This window comes from Eschscholzia californica, unplaced genomic scaffold (genome assembly GCF_041429995.1).
Source record: "Eschscholzia californica isolate CP2 unplaced genomic scaffold, dmEscCali1.0.p SCAF_4, whole genome shotgun sequence".
Taxonomy (NCBI): Eukaryota; Viridiplantae; Streptophyta; class Magnoliopsida; order Ranunculales; family Papaveraceae; genus Eschscholzia; species Eschscholzia californica.
The window spans coordinates 57,773,151-57,791,974 of record NW_028238461.1 but is presented as its reverse complement, the minus strand read 5'-3'; the positions used below and the strand labels follow the sequence as shown (position 1 = coordinate 57,791,974).

General features: G+C 34.6%; 2 protein-coding genes across 2 annotated transcripts; one reads left to right on the top strand and one right to left on the bottom strand.

The window, feature by feature from the left end:
• The first annotated feature begins 5,169 nt into the window (after positions 1-5,169).
• LOC147546829 (uncharacterized) lies at positions 5,170-6,229 on the top strand. The gene is made up of 2 exons (XM_086673493.1): positions 5,170-5,795; positions 5,887-6,229. Exons 1-2 carry the CDS (start codon positions 5,408-5,410, stop codon positions 5,976-5,978), a joined length of 480 nt encoding a protein of 159 aa, XP_086529619.1. The 5' UTR covers positions 5,170-5,407; the 3' UTR covers positions 5,979-6,229.
• A 6,140-nt stretch (positions 6,230-12,369) lies between these two features.
• LOC147546828 (uncharacterized) lies at positions 12,370-17,574 on the bottom strand. Its single transcript, XM_086673482.1, has 3 exons — positions 17,537-17,574; positions 14,626-14,887; positions 12,370-14,466 (listed from the first exon to the last, which is right to left on the bottom strand). The coding sequence occupies exon 3, from the start codon at positions 14,436-14,438 to the stop codon at positions 12,477-12,479; it is 1,962 nt and encodes a 653-aa protein (XP_086529608.1). The 5' UTR covers positions 14,439-14,466; positions 14,626-14,887; positions 17,537-17,574; the 3' UTR covers positions 12,370-12,476.
• Between the last annotated feature and the right edge of the window lie 1,250 nt (positions 17,575-18,824).

The window sequence follows — 18,824 nt, the reverse complement described above, 5'->3', positions numbered from 1 at the left end:
CATTATTGCAATCAATCATCATAACAGATATCTTTAGATTTGTAGTTTAAGCATAATGATATTCTCATTTTTTTTCTTCAGATCTGGTTTTCAATCCGTACGGATTTATGAAACATTTGTTCTTTCGTACGGTTACTCATAACAGAATTTACAGTACATGTACTTTATCGTAAATTACCACAATTTATAGTAAATTATAGGTAATTTATAGAACATTACCCGTGCTTTAACACCAAAACAATACTCATTTCATTAGTAGAAATACTTCGCTTTACTATCAAATCTCGTGTACTTTGCAATAAAGTATATATAATTTACGTATATCTTCATGTTCTTACTATTATATATATAATTTACGTATAAGTGCACATAAATTGTGTATTATTTATTTACCATTACGTGTACTTTTCACCCAAAACAGTAGCCTTGATAAGTTTACCAAACTACTCAAAACCTTCAAATGTTGTCAAAATTTGACAACCATTATATATATAATTTACGAAACTGTACATGTAGTTTATAATACAATATATGATTTTTTTTCTTTAATGTATGTGTATTTATGTGTGTAGATTTGATATACTAGATGAAATTTCAAAGAGAATCGTCAAATCAAAGTGAGTCAACGAAACTAATGGAGAGTACATGGATGGGCACCATTTTTTAACCAAAGAAGATTTTGTACTTTTTTTTTGTAACAGAATGTAAAGGATGTGTAATGCAAAAGAAATTATGTGTAATTTATTGAACAAGACCCACATACATTTGATAAATTATGTTGTATACTTGACAAATGATGGTTTCCTCGTCATAAATAATACATAATTTACGTATTTGTTTCATAATTTGTATTCTATGTGTATTTATGTATGAGTAAAAACGAAAACACATGTTGCTTTAATGTTCCTAGAAAAATATACTATTTCCAAAACTGAAAGTTAAGTGAGAGAAGGTGATATCTATGTTTTGTATATTAACCCCCAAGTCACGCTAAATTGATCCTTGAAAATATACTATTTCCAAATCTGAAAGTTAAGTGAGAGAAAATTGATTTGAATCGAAAAAAATTACATAGTAAGAGAGAGAAAATTGATTTGGTTTCCAAATCTGTAAAGAGAGAGAAAATTGATTTGGTTACGATTTTTGTTTTGAATTGATTTGGAAATATATTTGCTTTCCAAAACGGTTAGAAGATAGAGAAAAATCAATTTCGGATTTATACGTTAGTTGCTTTAAATCCCCTAAATCACGCCCACATTAGAAACATTCCAAATTCACCCTGAAAATTAAAAATCCCGTGATTTTTGTAGGAGGGACATGGACGGTAGTTCTCTCATAAAGAATGAGTTATTATGTCCATAATGTAAAAGGACTAAATATCCATGTTTTGAGAAGATTGGATCATAAACTTTTTTTGAATATTATTTTGGTCTATATACCCACGGACTCTAAAGAAAATTCTCCGGGGAATAAAGACTTTTCTTAAAACTAGTCAAATAAGATTGACTTTCATGTTTCTTTTTTATTGCTAAGGGGCTTCTAATTTTAGAAGATGCTATAACTCATCACCTCTCTACCACCTCATCTTCTCGCCACCTCATCATCTTCTCCCGCGAAGGTCGTCGGCCGACCAATTTTCCGGCCGGCTACCAAACATAATTTTTTTTTTCCTCTCTCTCTCTAACACTCCGGCGAAGGGAGACCTTCGCCGGAGATCTGGTTTGTCCATGAACAGACCAGATCGGTCTGTTCATGGACAGACCGGACCTCCGGCGAAGGTCTCCCTTTGCCGGAGTGTTAGAGAGAGAGAGAGAGGAAGAGAGAAAAAAAAAATTTTTGAAGGTCGCCGGAGAAGATGATGAGGTGGCGAGAAGATGAAGTGGCAGAGAGAACAGATGAGATGGAGGAGAACTTTCAAAAAAAATGTATTTTGTATTCTCCATAAAAATTTATTCCCCGGAGAATTTAAAAAAAAAAATCTGAATTCCCTCGAAAATTTATTCTCCGGAGAATTTTCTTTATTCCCCAAAGCGGCGGCTTAAATAGAACATCTCTATCTCAACAAAAAAAGAAAAGAAAAAACCCCTCCTCGGTCCTTGGTCAAAACTCAAAAGGCATTAATGTGGGTCATCGAAATTAAAACATCTCTATAATCTTTCCCTATATAGTTATTTCCCGCCAAAATATATCCTTGTTCATCAGTTGTATTAGTTTGCTTCTCTTTTCAATTAATTAGCTCTCTGCTCAAAATAAAGAATAGTAGTGTTAGAAAGAAAATAGCGAGAGAAATCCATCTCCATCTCTCTCGTCCATTTGTTGTAGTACTATTTAGAAATCCGAGACATTTGGTCTTAGTTGATCTACACTACTACTACTATTATGTGAGAATAGTGATTCTTCTTTCTTTTATGATCATCTGTTCTTCTGTCTCTATTAAAGATTGATCCTCTAAACCTTCAAATCTGATTTTGACAACTAGTACGTATTAGTTGTGAATTTCTTATGTTCCAATAGTGGTAATTAATTTAATTTTATAATTTCAATTTAAATGCGATTAATATTTTTTAGTTCATGTTTGTTGTATTCTCGCGTCTTGCGGGTACGATCAATCTCGTCGGACTTACGCCAATCGTGGTCGAAAATTTTCATAGTACAAACACAGTGGGTTCATGTATTCGCTCGGATGCACGGACTACGTTGTCTACGTAAATCGTCGTCTAATGTCACACGGACTGAGCGAAAATCTAGACGTGCTAGCACCACATGATATTGAAATAGGTAAAAAAGTGCTAGCAAGTCTAAATTTTCGCTCTGTTCGTGTGACATCAAACGATGATTTACGTAGACAACGTAGCACGTGCATCCAAGCAAATGCTTGAACCCACCATGCATGTACTATAAAAGTTTTCGACCACGACTGGCGTAAGTCCGACGGAGAGATACCTAGTTTTATCAAAAGACATAACTATTAGACATAAATTTCAAATCCAAATATTATAAAACTAATTTTTAATTATATAAAATAGTTCAATTAATAACTTAGTCCAAAATTTTTAACAAAAACATCTTAGAATAATGATACATACATTGAGGTGATGAAAAAAGTCCTAAATGATTAAGCCATAGGCCAGCGCTTTGGGCAAAATAGCTTCTCCACCTCAGCTCTCTCTCTCTCTCCATCTCACTTCTCTCCCTCCATCTCATCTTCTCTCTCCACCTCATCTTCTCTCTCTCTTCTCCGATTAGGTCGTCGGCCGGAAAATTTTCCGGCCGGCGACCATGAAAAAAGAAAAAAAAAATTCACTCACTCTCTCTCTCTAGATTTTTTTTATTTTGAACCATATTCCCCATAAAATATGTTTCTCCGGAAACTTTTCAAAATTTTGTATATTCCCTTTAAAATTTCACACCCCAGAAACTATTTAGCTTTCCCCAAAGCGCTGGCCTAAGCCATATTGCAATAGTTTTGTTAACTCAAAGGTGAGGTGAAAAAGGAGCGTCGATGTCATCTCTTCAAAGTTATAATAAGAACATAGAAATCATGTGAGGTTGAAAAGATGAATTGTCCATAAAAAAAAGATGTTGATCTAAGATATCAGTCCATTTACAAGTCTATTAGAGACAGTCATCATTGAACTATCAACAAAACTATGGTATTTCTATTTATTATTATTTGACATCTATTTAGACTAAATTCATTTATTTTTAATGGAGACACCAAAATCATTTGACCAAATTAGTATTTAGCTTAATTACTTGACAAGAAGATTATAATTGAAGCACAATGATAATATTTAGTAAAAACAAAATGCAATTATAGATTTACCTACCTTAAAAAATTAAATAATAAAAAAGGATCTTACACTACAGACTTTAATGTCGATTTATTCTTAAAATGTCGATAAAATATTGAAAAATACACAATGTCCTCTCCTTAATGTTTTTGTAACACATTTAGTCATTCTCATTTTTTTATTTTTAAATCAAATAACTTTCAAAGTATAATCCATATGATGGAGCCTACATACGAAGAATGCATTAATTAAAAAAAATTCAAATGAGATGCAACATTATTATGTTTATTATTCGAAAATCGTTTTCTTTGAAATATGCAATTGAGCTTTTGATAATTTTGACATATCAACTTCAAATTTGACAAACCAAATTAATATTTGACAATATATAGTGAATTTCACTGAAGGCCTATCGGTAACCTACTTTGGTAGACTAAAATTGTATTTTTATACCAAGCACAGTATGTAGATATTTAATACACCGGAATTAAGGTATTATAGTAATCTTGTTTCCTTCAATATATTAACTCTTTTCATTTGTAACTAAAACGTGCCCCACAAAGTAAATTTCCTGGCCTGGCCACTTATGAGAGAGATAAGCACAACAAAAGTTGTAGCTTATAGGTTAAATAAAACCATCTCTCCTTTGTCCTTGGTCAAAATGCATTAAAATGGGTCATTATAGAGATCAGAACATCTCTGTAATCTTTCTCCATATAGATATTTCCCGCCACAATGTATCCTTTTCAACAGCTCTATTATTGTTCTCTTTTCAATTAATTAGGGCAGGCCTCTGTTCAAAATAAAGATTCTTCTTTCTTTTATTACTAGGTGAGAATAGTGATTCTTCTTTCTTTTATGATCCTCCATTCTTCTTTCTCTAATAAAGATTTATCCTCTAAAGTTTCAAACCTGATCTATTTATAAGAGGAAGAAAGTAGTAAGAGGAAGAAAATAGCTAGCGAGAGTTGAGCTAGCTAGTGTTTTCTTTTTTGAAGACTTATTTTGTTATCTTCTTGTTTGATTAGGGTTTCTATTTTGACGTAATGTCGTGGTGGAAGAGCGGTTCAAGTCGAGAGACGGGTGGGTCAAGTAGGAAAGCCAAAACGGTAAAATCACTCAACAAACTGTCTGTGATTAAATCCTTGAACACTTAATTGGTATCATCACTAACTCCAAGTAGCTAGTAGTAGTAGCATTAATAGTCAAATTATCATACTCATGTCATTTTGATTTTATTTAGCTACATGCATCTCATTCTCTTGTCTTCCGAGCATCCGTTGTCTCTCATTATTGTCTCGAAAGACTTGATTTTTAGGGTTGTTTAATTTAATTAATATCATGACTTTTAATTGTAATTGATTTTCTTTTTCATACTTCAATTGTTACAGGTGGAGAATAGTAGTGTTCCAAATGATGATGACATAGATACTGGCACAACATTAATAGCTTTAAAGCATAAGCGTGGTCTGATTTTTGCTATTGACGGTCTGTCTAGTTATGATACAGGAGAAACGTTTGAAGTATACGACTACAAAATTCGACCTTTAGGTGAGCCCCCCGCTAACTTTTATTGCTTACTGGCCGGGAATAGGCGCACACTTGATGATGTAATGGATAAGGTTTCACCGAAAGTAAAAGAAGAACACTTGGATGTCGTCCGAACGGCCAAGGAGATTAAAGCCTTTTGGATGTCAGACAAAAAGTATCGTGAAGAAAAAAAAGCAGCTGTTATAGCACTAGGGGGATTTAGTAATGGAAATCGTAAGTTATGGGCTGTGGAGACCATTGAGAACCGTCAAGAGTCCTTCGAAGTAATATCTGACTCCTATTTCGGCGGCTCTGGAGCTGAAATTGCCAGTAATGGATTTCGAAATTACACGCCTACAATGCGAGAGGATGTCGTAATCAATTTGATTAAGAACGCAATGCTAGATTCGAGCAAGGAGAGACCAAATCGTCAAGGCAAGCTTGTTCAGAGGACAGGAGGCATGATATATGGTAATTAAGTTTTCTCTGTAAACCTTCTATATTTTACATTTATTGTGTGCTGACAGTTTTTTTTTTTTCTTGTGCTTTCTGTAACATTCAGCGTTTAAAATCAATGAAAAGAATGAACAGGAATGGAAGATTAAAACCCATATAGAAAAGCTCAAGAAGGAAAAAGAACAAGGGTTGTTCTGAGAAGTTTAGTGGTTGTTCTGGATAAAGCTCCTTTGTTATGTTACCAACTCCTTGTGATCTAGTCATCTATTTGAAAATGTTATTGAGCCTTTTTCTTACCATTAGAATGTTGTTACTATAGTGGATTAGTTCCTATAGTTTTTATGTTTTTTTTTTGTTAAGTAGTGTTTACGTGGGAATGAATATGAAAACTATGATGTATGCATTTTTAAGGTTTAAATGTTTTTTTTTTTTGTTGACAGAGGTTTAAATGTTTCTGAACTTAAATTGTTTGTGCCAATTAAATTTGGCAAGGGAGCGGCTAAAAACACTCGCTCGAAATGCTTTACGCGGACGGGTCTATAAGGAGAAAACTTCCAAATTTTATAGTGGACGTGACCTTTTTATTTGTCGACAGCCCAATAGTTCGGCCTCTTCGTGTTGGCATGTAAACTCAGTTTGGCATTGGGATACTTGTCCATCTATACTAATTTTGGTTCTTCTCCCTACACTTCATGTGTCATGTCATCTTTCTTTTTTCTATACATCAACAATTCAACCCCAATTGTGAAAATTTAGGTGTAATAGATCAAGTGTGTATTTTAGTTATAAACTATACAAGTTATACCTTTAGAAAAAACTATACAAGTCATTAGCCTCCGAATTTTAATAAATGTGCATATGTACGTCCATCAAAATCCATGTTCAACTAACATAAGAAGATAAATGGCAATCATCATGCTTCTCCACCATAATCATCACCGGGACGGAACCCACATCCTGATGGCCTGAAAGGGTTGTTAAAATGTGACCTACATACATTTTGAGGATATTCATTCACAAAAGTATTTCCATAGAAGACTTTTTGGGCTTGACAGCCATGAGGATGGTCTAATTATCCTTTCTGAGAAGTCCGAGTGGTTGCATCCCAAGTTTACTTTAATTAACCATCCGTGTCTCCCTCTCTCTCATTCTCTCACCCCTGGATCCACAACCACATAGATACCAAGTAATCTTTCACTCTTATCAACAACTCAAGTTTCAAGTTCCTTATTCTCCATGATAAATAATCGAGTATGGATGCCCTCTCAACATGGTTTCTCCGTCAACTCCTTCTATAGAGAGCTCAAACAACAATCCGTCACTCGCCAAAGCTTAACTCCAAAATGGATTTGGAATAAATTTATCCCATCAAAGGTATCATTTCTTCTCTGGACTATCATGTTAGATGGTATTCCAACCATGGATATGATGATAAAAAGAGGATCCGCTGTGCCAAACAAATGTTCGTTGTGTAAGTTAAACTGTGAAACCTCTTCTCACTTTTTTCTCCTTTGCCCATTCACATCTAAAGTGTGGGATTCTATATATCCTCTTCATCTTTTCGACATTAATGTCCATACCATTTCTCAAGTTCTTAGTAAGTGGAAAGTTTCAAAGATTACAGATAGAAAGTCTTTTATTCAGATGTGTATCCCTCCAGCCATCATATGGACAATCTGGTTAGAGAGGAATCACCGAGTTTTGGAGGAAGAAGACGATGCTGAACAATCCGTAGAGAATACAATCGTCAAGGTGCAGAGCATAATTTACTTTTGGGTCTCGAACCAGAATTGGATTATCAATACTCAGTTCAGTCAATTTGTTAGTAATTGGGATGTCATGGTCAGGTTATAAGCCAGTTCAATTGTAATCTTTTGCTTTTTTGGTTTTGTTGTCTCAGGGATGGTTAGCTTCCTTAGCTACCACTCTACTTTTCTTTGATCAATGAAACTTTTTCTTTAAAAAAAATTCCAAACAAGACTGGGTAAGGCTCCTTTATTATATTACCAACTCCTTGGGCCTTTTTCTTTCTATTAGAATGTTCGTTACTGTAGTGGACATGCAGTTTTCTTTTGTTGAACAGTGGACATGCAGTTAGGTCTTATAGTTTTTATGTTTTTATTTTGGTAAGTAGTTTTTATGTGGAAATGAATATGAAAAGGGAAATCCTAAGTGTACAAAGAATCTTTGACAAGATTCTTGACACGATGAGTCACACGGGTAAAAGAACGGTCCAGATCAAAGTCGAACTTTGAAATTTTTTTAATTTCTTTTGTCTTTTAGGGAAAATGACTCATCATGTCAAGAATCTTGTCAAGGATTTTGTACATGTAGCACTCCCGGTATGAAAACTATCATGTATGCATTTTAAAGGGTTTAAATGTTTCTATACTTAAATTGTTTGTTCCAACTAATTTTGGCAAGGGAGCGGCTAAAAACACCCGCTCGAAATGTTTCAAGCGGACGGGTTTATAAGAAGAAAACTTCCAAATTTCAGACCTGGTATTTTTTTTTAATTTTGGAAATTAAACTTCATTTAACGGCCAATAGACTAATGAGGATTACATCATGAAGTTGAAAAACAAAGACAACCAAAACCGGACAAACAAGACAAGTTATGCCCACTTGGAATGCCTCTAGAGCTGTCTGATCTAACTGGTGGGCTACTTCTGGTGCAGTCGCCACTAACCATCTAGGGTAGTTTTATAACCGATGCTTCTTTCACCTTCTTCTCTTCTCGCCGTCAACCGTGGGTGTGCAGATCTCCGGTTTGCGCCTCTAATTCCGGTACATCGGTAGAGAGCACTAAGTTGATGAAGAAACTCTCAATAGTGGTCCATGATCAAACACTCGAACCTGAATAAAGACGAAAAAAATACAAGGGTCCTAAAGACCAACAAAACAGGCCCTAAAGACCAACAAAGAAACATACATTTATTGTCCATCTAAACTAATTTTGGTTCTTCTCCATACACTTCATGTGTATACTGATTATGTCATCTTTCTTTTTTCGGCATAGACAATTCAACCCCAGTTGCGAAAATTTAGGGGTAATAGATCGAGTGTATAATTTTGTTACTCCTGTAACCAGGGCCGTGCAGTGGGCAGTGCGGGCAGGGCGCCCGCACTGGGCCCCCCACTGCATGGGGCCCACAATTTTTTTTAGAATTAGAAATTTGAAACATTCAGATAGGTGTGAATTGTTAATTGGGTGGAAGTTTGTTTACCATTTTTCCTCTTGCATCTAACGCCACAATCTCTCTCTCTCTTCCATGCTTATTAGGTACCTTTACTCCTTAGGTAATAAATGTTAACATCTTTTTCTTCTCTGAATCTTACTTTCCATTTCATTTCTTTCTTTCTTCCAACCTACTCTCTTTCTAAATATTGAATTTGTTTCTCTATCTAAAAATCTCTAATTTATTTTCTCTATAATAGAAAAAGATTTAGAATTTATATTATATAAAGATAGTTTTTTTTTCACGTTCAATCGTCTGCTCAACATATAGGTTCTTACTTAACTATTATTTCAGTGTACTCGTTTTCTGAAAATTTTTGTGTGACATTTGGATTATTTCTCTCTTTTTACTACAATTTTTTCTCTTCGACATTTCAACTACATTTAATCAGTTAGTCTATTTATAATACATCAATCAGTTTTCGTTATTTACTAATTTGAATTCTTGTGTAAATATTTACTATTAGATGTTAATTACTGTTAATATCTTCGGCACAAAAAAATATAAATCTGGAAATTTGGAAAAGCATATAAGAACAAAACAAAGAAAAAAGTAGTTTTATGTTAGTAAATAAATTCACTATCATATAGCCATCGATTTCGACTGAAATACATTGAGATTTAATACATAAACGAATTATTATCTTTTCATCATTTCATGGTCAAATTATTTGGAAATTTTGCTATTTTGTTTTCAAAAGTACGTTTTTACATTTACTTATACAACGCCCCTAATTCATATTTCGCACTGGGCCCCCCAAATTCTCAGGCACGGCCCTGCCTGTAACTCATAGAGATACAAGTCATTATCCTCAAAATTTTAATAAATGCGAGTATGTAAGTCGATCAAAATCCATATTCAACTAAAATATTATAGTTTTGTGAGTAAAACTATAATATCATTCATAGGTGATAACGATCACAAAATTACATGATAGATAATTCTTATTCTTCTGAGAACTACATGAGAGTTACACAAGTAAAGTTCACAGAACATTCGAATGTAAAATGTTTCATGAAAGGAAAGAAATTGACAAGACACGGACTAAAAAAAAGACCCTACAGATCGAATAAAGAGATCCTTAAGATTGAGAATGAAAAGACCCTAAAGGTCGACAATATATAAATTTATTATACTAATAATATAGAGAAAACTAATTTACATCATCTCTGTTGGGTTTATACAATGGTTGGGCCCATTACCATCTAATAATTAATTGAGAGTGAGCCTCACCCACTCACTACTAGTCAAGACTATTTGTCTTCAAGTTAGCACATGGGTGGGGTCCACCTCTAGAAGGAAGATGGCATTCAAAGCTTTCTTTCTCTACAATTAATGTCCCACATCTCTCAACTAGTGAAACTAAAGATGTCTTATAATAAGTAGCTTGACAACTCATTGTAAAGCACATGGTGGTGTAGAGAAGGCTCCCACACGCGCGCGCGCACACATGTGAGACATTTGGACTTTTAACCAATTTGGACTCTTTGGCTATTTAGGCTTATGGGCCTTTGGGTCGTGGCCCGTGAGCCCGGGTGCTCGGGTGCCCGGGTGCTCGGGTGCTTGGTAGCTTAGGAGCTTATAGTGAAAAGACTTTTTTGCCACGAAGAGTAGTTTTACTTAAACTCGGATTTTGACTAAGTCGGTGGGATTAACCTAATCAGTATTTGAGTATATCTCTAACTGATCTCGTAGGGTTAATCAAACTAGTTTCCGAGTTTATCTCCCACTCCCTTAACTTCTCTACCACGTTTCCTAGGCAGTTAGGGTTTTCTCAGAGGCTATATATACTGGCCGAAATCAAGAGAGAAAACACACAACTCAATTTCGGCTATCTTCCTCTTTCTGACTGTTTAAGTTTTCGAGTTATGTTATCTCCATTACTATCTCTGTTAGTGCAGACAGAGGAAGTAAGTTGTGGTCAATCCTTGGGGAGTGATCGGAATCAAGTAATTAGCACCCCGGTTACTCCGAAATCACTTTCAAGGCAGTGGCCTCCATACCACGACACAGTGAATAAGTTATTTTCTACCCGACAGTTCCATTGATCTACCCCATATTTCCAACAATCTCGACTTCAATTGTTGTAGTAGATTGATCATCCTTGATATAGCCGCAAAGTGTTGAAGTAACGAGAGATCGTAAGTAACTGCTCCATTTGAAGTGGATGGTGATGATTGCGCAAGTTCTTTTTCTATGGTCGTTTACCATCAAGTGAAACAATCTGAGACTTCAATCCAGCACCTCCTCCTCCATCTTTATGCATATCCTATATCCCTTTTCTTTTATTCTTTTGCTTCAGTTTTAATTTCTTCTTCCCAACATGTATAAATGAAACTAATATTAACTCTAATATCTGATAAAATTAGGGGAAACGTAAATAAAAAGGAATTACACACAGGTAATGAAAATAAAGATTTATAGAGAGGATGTCAGTGAAAATTAATGAAAATAAAGATTTATAGAGAGGATATCAGTGAAAATTAAGATTTCTGAGTAGGGAATGAAACAGTAGATCTAGAAGATAAACAAAAAATTTAGGGACCCGGACAACTAAGATGGCCTGGAAGGAGTTAGAGTGTGACCTAGATACATTTTTCAGGATATTCATTCACAAAGTATTTCCTTAGAAGATTTTTTGGGAGTTAGAGGCGATGAGTTAGTGCTGATTTTGGATGTGGATGGTTTAATTATCCTTTGGAAAATCATCTCAAGTAAACCTCATAACCATTGGAATTAGATGATTAACTATACATCTTCTTCTATTATTTTACTTACAAAATAACGAACGTTCACTTCATGAACTATATGACATCCATTCAAATACAGTCGCATCCTTAACTAAATAAGATAGGCAAACCTTTGTCCGAACTTGTAAGTGTAGATAATTCTCAATCAATCTAGAAAACGATATAACCATTTTACAACATCTTAGTTAGATATTTTTAAAACTAATTTGAGTATTTAGTTTCATTTTTAAGAGCTAATAATTTGTTAGTCAAAATTATATTCCTACAAGAGTTCTCTAAGATGGCCAATTTTTTTGAAATTCCAGCATAATTCTTGTATGGGAGAAGTGTATTTGTTCAAATATTCTATTCATACTCTATTTAGTCCCTCCCCGACCCTCGGCCTAACGCCTAATGTGATGACATATCATTAACATATACTTCACCATTCAGCCAAATAGAGAGATGAATAGAATTTCTTCTTTGTTTAGGCTACTCCAAAACAACTTTTTTTTCTACCATGTTGCCCAAAAATTTCCAACTGGAGAGAGCTTCCTATTATATCAGTTTTTGGAAAGAAAAAAAACATAACCACAGTCCACAAGAGGTGGACCACCGAGATGAAAATAATAATAGTATTCATCAACCAACATGGATATATAATATAATTATAATGTAATATAAATTGAAAATAGACGACAAATGCAGTCTTGTCTTGTGAGAGAAGATTATGGTGGCAAAATGGTCTCCAAGGAAGTGGCAAAAAAGCTTTCAGTACATAAATGTGGAACAGAGGAAGGGATCCCACTTACTTCAAACTCCGTCCAACTATCTTTCTTCCAATTATAAGAATAAAAAGACACATGTTTCTTCTTCTTCTTCTTCCACTCTTCTTCTTCCTCACTACATACACAGTCCTCAGGGGTTTTTGTTAAGATTATTTTGTCATCTGATCCTGCGAAAGTGTGAAACCTACACCTTTCGTCCTCCCCCAAACAGAAAGGCAGTGTGATACTAGTCACTTCTCTCCATCTTCCCTTGTTATTGTCGTAGTCATCATCAACATCTTCTTCATATATATACATCTTGAACAGAGACCTGTTCATTCTAATGAGCATAGCTAAATGTCCATCCACTTGTAATAAATTAAGATGCCCATGACTATTGGAATAAAATTGATCTTCCTTTTGAAGGGTATTCACATGGAAATGTTCCCGAGGTTGATCAATGATGGATTCAGGTACCATGATTGTTTCAAACTTCTCATTTCCTACATCAAATGTCACTATTTTGTTCCATTCAGGAGGACGCCAATTAATTCTGCCCAGCGCCCCTCCATACTCCATAAGATGATAACTGCTCCAGTAAATAATACCATTCACGTAAACAGAATCATGTGTTATATCATCTGTTGGGACCTCTTCTATCCTTCTCCATCCTTGTTGGCTTCCCCCTCCTACAGTCAAAACCTCACAAATAAAACCATAAGGATTATTTATTGCCCATACACATACCAATTTGTGTTTATTAGTGGCAGGATCAAAACCAAATTGGTAGTTACAATTCCTAACAGAATAGCGCATACTCATCCTGCAGCTACGTACACCATTACAATATTTTTCTCCCGATAACAATGATGATTCAAACCATGGTGATAATTCCCCGGTATTGATATTGCATATACGAGCAGAACCCTCTATTTCTGTGAAAATGTGACAAATCAAACCGTTTATAGGTTTTGAAATCCTATTGTAAGAGGAGGAATCCACCTCCCTCACTCTGTCTACCACTACGCGGATGTCGTCTTCTTCAAACATCACTAGATCAGCTGTAATGTAGAACTCCTGGTAAGGCCACCTGTCGACACAGAAGTCATTAAGAAATACTTCACCCGTTTCATTTTCCACCTCCGGTATAGGTACAGGAACGACGATGAGTAGACGACAGATTTTCGAAGAGGCAAGGTTTGAACCAATAAAGTGTTGATTTTGTTGAATTAAGGAACACCATCGCTTACAAACACTCTTAAAACGGAAAAGGGGCTTCCGTCGGAGCCTGGTTAGTATCTCCAGGACTAAGAAATCATCGTCAATACAAAAACTACAACTGCCAGTACGAATAGCAAGATCATCTGCTGAAGTAACAATACATCTAACCTGCTTCTTCTTATCTTTTTTCTTCTTCTCTATTGCTAGATCGAACGGCATTATGCATACAGGAATGGGATTACTTCCCCGCTTTCTAAACGGGATATTAACTTGGAGCTCCAAGGTACAAATTAAATAGTTAGCGGCATCAGACGACAATGTGCATACCAATTTGTGTTCATTAGCGGCAGAATCAAAACCAAAAGTAAGCAAATAAGACTTGAATCTTTGAGGATGGTCATCTTTTTTTGCCACTACAATAGCTGATTCAGTCAAAACTTGTCGTTGTCGGGTGGTAGTAATAGTATGCATAGCATAGTCAATGAGACAGATAAAATGGTTTAAAATCATATTGTAATATGGGAAGGGATAGCCAATCTCCCTCACTAACAACAAATCATCATTATTACTACTACTACTACTACTATTACTACTAGTTGTCCCAATATCAATACGAGGAGGATCACTTGAAGTAATGAAACATCTACCCTTATTCTTCTTCTTCAGTTTATATTCCATCTTCTTAAAATCAGCTAATTTCATTCTAATGCAGCTGAAAATACTTCATTCCCTGTCTCATAAACATATATACATCAAAATCACATGTAAAGAAACCCTAATTCCTAAACAAAATAAGTAATCATAGATATAAAAAAAAAAAAAACTTTTGCTGTGAGATGCAAAATTATAAAATTGTGGGTAAAGGGAGTTAAAACTAGAGGATGCATACTCAGTCACTTCTTCCGAATTGTTGAACGACAGGAATTGCAGAAGAACCGGAGGAGGAGGCGAACAGGGAGAAAGTGGCGTTCATTTTGAGATGAGAAAATTATCATCAACCCAATGTTATCCCTATTTTCTTATCTATTATGCCCTACTCCCAACGGCTGAGATGTTATCAGAACTTGAAATACATCATCTGCCGTCCAAGCCATTGTCTAAAGGAGATCAAAGGGTTTTGACCATGAAAGGTGATAGGATATCGATATCCGCTACCTCACTCAGGGGCGAGCCCACATACGGGCCGTGGGGGCGCAGCCCACATACGGGCCGTGGGGGCCTGCGCCCCCACGACCCTAACGTGACTTGTTAATGTTATGCGACATTTGCCGCTGTATTAGATACATATATCTATTATATATAGCACAATGGTGTTTTTTGAGCTCGACCGTAGATTTATCTCCGGATATTCACAGTCTTCGGATTTTCATCTACGGTTTTTACAATCTAATGATTCAAAATGAGTTTGAAACCAGTTAATCTAACTTCCTCCATTTTCTCTTTTGGAATACGTTTGAACTTATATCTGGAACCTACCAAAACTGCCCGTGGATTTGAATACCCTTATTTATGTGAAAAATTACATACAAAATTAACTTCAATGTAATTAACCAAAAGACCATAATGGTCATTTACACATATAATACCTTATAACATGGGGAAGATTGTGGGAGTTGGAGAAATTAGTGGAGAGGAAATCTCTAACCACCCACAATATATATTCTCCTTCCTTATTTATTTCTACTCCTAGCCCTATATCTCTCAGCCGTTTTTAATTAACAAGAAATGATAGGGGTGACAATGGATATAGTAGATTTATCCAATTTAAAACCATTTGTAATTTCATATTTTTTTCTCTTTTGTATTGATCTATCTTTTTTCCTTCTTGATTGGTTATGTTAGTTGGTTTAAGAAGAAATGTATGTACCTCCTATATCCCGTGGTTATGCCACGTTAAAGTCATTCCAAATTTAAATTGATTTCTTCTTCGTTACTAATGGCAGATGTATCAGTTTGTATTTTGGATCTCGGTTGTTTCTTGATTTCCTTCACTCTTTATATTGTTCAATGACTTACAATAGATTTTTTAGTTTTGCAGGTTTTATTAGTGTTTTGTCTAAAGGTTAGGTTCAACCCATCCATCATTTTTCTTTATATCTCAATCTCTCTGCTAATTATGAAATATTTTCAGCCTTCGAATTATTTAAAATGGGAGTAAATCTCTCCAAAATGAATACTTCCTTTAAACATAGATTCAAAATGAATATTTTCAGCCTTCGAATTGTTTCTTTTTGGAGCCAGTACGCATAGAATGGATTATTAAACATCAACATTCGATGTTAATGTACATTCTTTTCAAGCTAAATTATTTCCTATTTAACGTCTTATTTAATTGTCTTTTGTTTTTTCAGAGAGTTTCTGAATGAGAGGAAGAACAACAACCATTTGCAATCTCATTGATTTACAAGGCCAAAGGAATAAAAAAAAACATAAACATTAATGAATTTTTTGAGGAGTTTATCTTATTCTCCATCTCTCTCCTCTGTATCAAAATTTTTCTCTCCCTTGATTCTCTTTTCATGACCACTCTCTCATTTATGTGTATGTATCATCTAAAAAAATTGTAGATAATGTATACTTCAATTGTGTAAATTTTTACAATGCATTATATTGGAATAACATTACTGTAATTTAGTTTTACAATTTGTTGTTATTTGGTGTTAATTTGAATGTAGTAACCTTATTTCGTATGCATGCAGTGTATGTTATAAGTAGTCATAGGTTACTTTAGAGTCTATAAGTAATAGCCAGTGACACTTCTTTGCTTACATATTATTTTTAATAAACTTCAATAGCTTGGAAATCGCATAATTGGTCTAAAGAGTGATGAAAGAATCTTTTTTCTTTCTTGGACTAGGTGTCCACCGCGTCCTACGGACGCGGTAGATCCCTTTTAGCTAACGCTTTTGTTATTGTATCCGTCTTGGTCGACACGCCTCAGTGGTGTATCTATCTCGAGGTTGTGCATATCCAAATGCAAAATGCGTCACAAATTCTATTTCCACAACATCGAGGATGACACAAAGATCTGTGATTCGCACATATTTCCATTTTAAATATTGTTCTTCTCTAGCTTAGTTGGTGAAGTTAAAGAATCGAGCCCCACACACAACATTCTTTTTTTCTAGAAAATTTCTACTACTTACATTTTTTTTTCTAAAATTTCTACTACTTATACTTTTTTTTCTAAACTACTACTTGAAATTATTGTTTGGTTTAAGATGACTACTTATTAAAAATACATTATAAAGGTCATGTTTGGCTTAAAATTGGTTCTTATTAATTGAATAACTCAATTTTGACCTCTTCAAAGTGACCAACTAAATAAAATGATCTCGTAGAGATGATGAGTTTTCTAAATGTCCCCCTTAATTTTGGTTTTGTTTGATTTTTCGGTGACTTGTATTTTGAATTTCAAAATTGTCTTTTTTAAACTTTTGCTCTGGTAAACATGTTATTAGAAAGAAAACTTAATCTTCATCTTTTCTTCAATTACGATCACTTCCTCTTCATCATCTAGCATCGTTCTTCTTAATCTTCACCATTATCTCTTCATCCCCTCCTTTGTTTTGTATTTCAGTATATTTTGAGAATCCAGTTGGAGGAAAGATTTTTGATCCATATTGAGAAAATTAGAGATTGATTGTTATACATCAAAATTACCACGGAATATCTAAATTATAAATAAATTTTTGTTGAGAATTTGCTTTTCGATCCTAGCTTGATCGTGTACTGTGGAATTCTTTCATTACCTATAACAAAGAGGTGCCCCCACTCATAGAAGTTTCTGGCTTCGCCACTGACCTCACTCATTTGTCTTTCGTTTTAGAATAGTCCCTTTTGGCTATCACAATCACATATTAGAAATAATAAAATCAAAAGACTACTATTCGTAGATGACAACAAAAATAAATTTTTCTAAAGACGTAGGTTGTGTTTGATTAACACTTTTTCCAGGGAAAAGAGAAACACTTTCTACAAAATAAAAAAAATTTCATTTGTTTGGTAATTATTTTGGGGAAAGAAACATCTTTAGTTAGGTGACTTCATTTTCCATATTTTCCCTAAAATTAGGGAAAGTTGTTACCCATCTCCTCCCAAAGAATCTCTTTCCGCCTTCCTGGTCTTCCCAAAACCCAAGCTTTCTCCAACGACTATCACAACCTCTACAACCTTCATCATCTACTCGTCTTCCGACCTCCCAATACTCTCATTTTATTAGAACATCCAACGCCTCTAACATCATCTCCCCACACTTTCACTCTTTCTAACTTCTGAACATTATCTATCAAGTCTTGTAATCTCATTTACCACCTACTTTCACCCCTCAAGATTTCTTACATTTCAGACCCAAAAGCTCTCATCTACCAACTCTAGGGTAAGAATTATTCTCCAATCCAAATGTGGGTTCGGTTGTATGCAGTCAGTGATGACTAGGGTTTATCTATTCTAAGTGGAATGATCATGATGAAATGAATCAATTACTGGAACGCAATGGAAGATGTCTTGATTGCTTTTCAGAATATGAAAAAATTAATGGTAGGAAGAACTATTGTAGTTTTGCACAACTTCAAATTAATGGGTATGCTAATGCTAGATTTGTGAAACATGACAAGGCCCTGGAACTTTATGGTACATGACATAGTCAATCTTACTATGTCAATTAACAATTGTTTAGTTTATTAATGAAGTTTTGGGGGAGGAGTTTTTAGTGCAAGGACGGGGAGTTTGAGTTGGATCAGTGAAGATAAGAAGAATATTTTTCTTAATGAACCAAACATCGGAAAATATAGAAAATGTTAGGGAGAAAGTATTTCTTGGAGTAAATGATTCTCGGAGTAAATAATTCTCTATTTTTTTTTCCTTTCCCCAAACTAGTATCAAACACAGCCATAGATGACAACTAATGTAAACCAAAACAAAAAATATAAATACCATTAATGAATATTGAAAAAATATTTCTACATTTTTTTTTCTCTACTTTACTAATCCGTTCACTAAATTGGAGTCGACCGAGAGATATAGAGAAGGATATAATCGAAAATGGTGAAACTTTTTGAAAAAGATGCCAAAACTTTGTTAGGATAA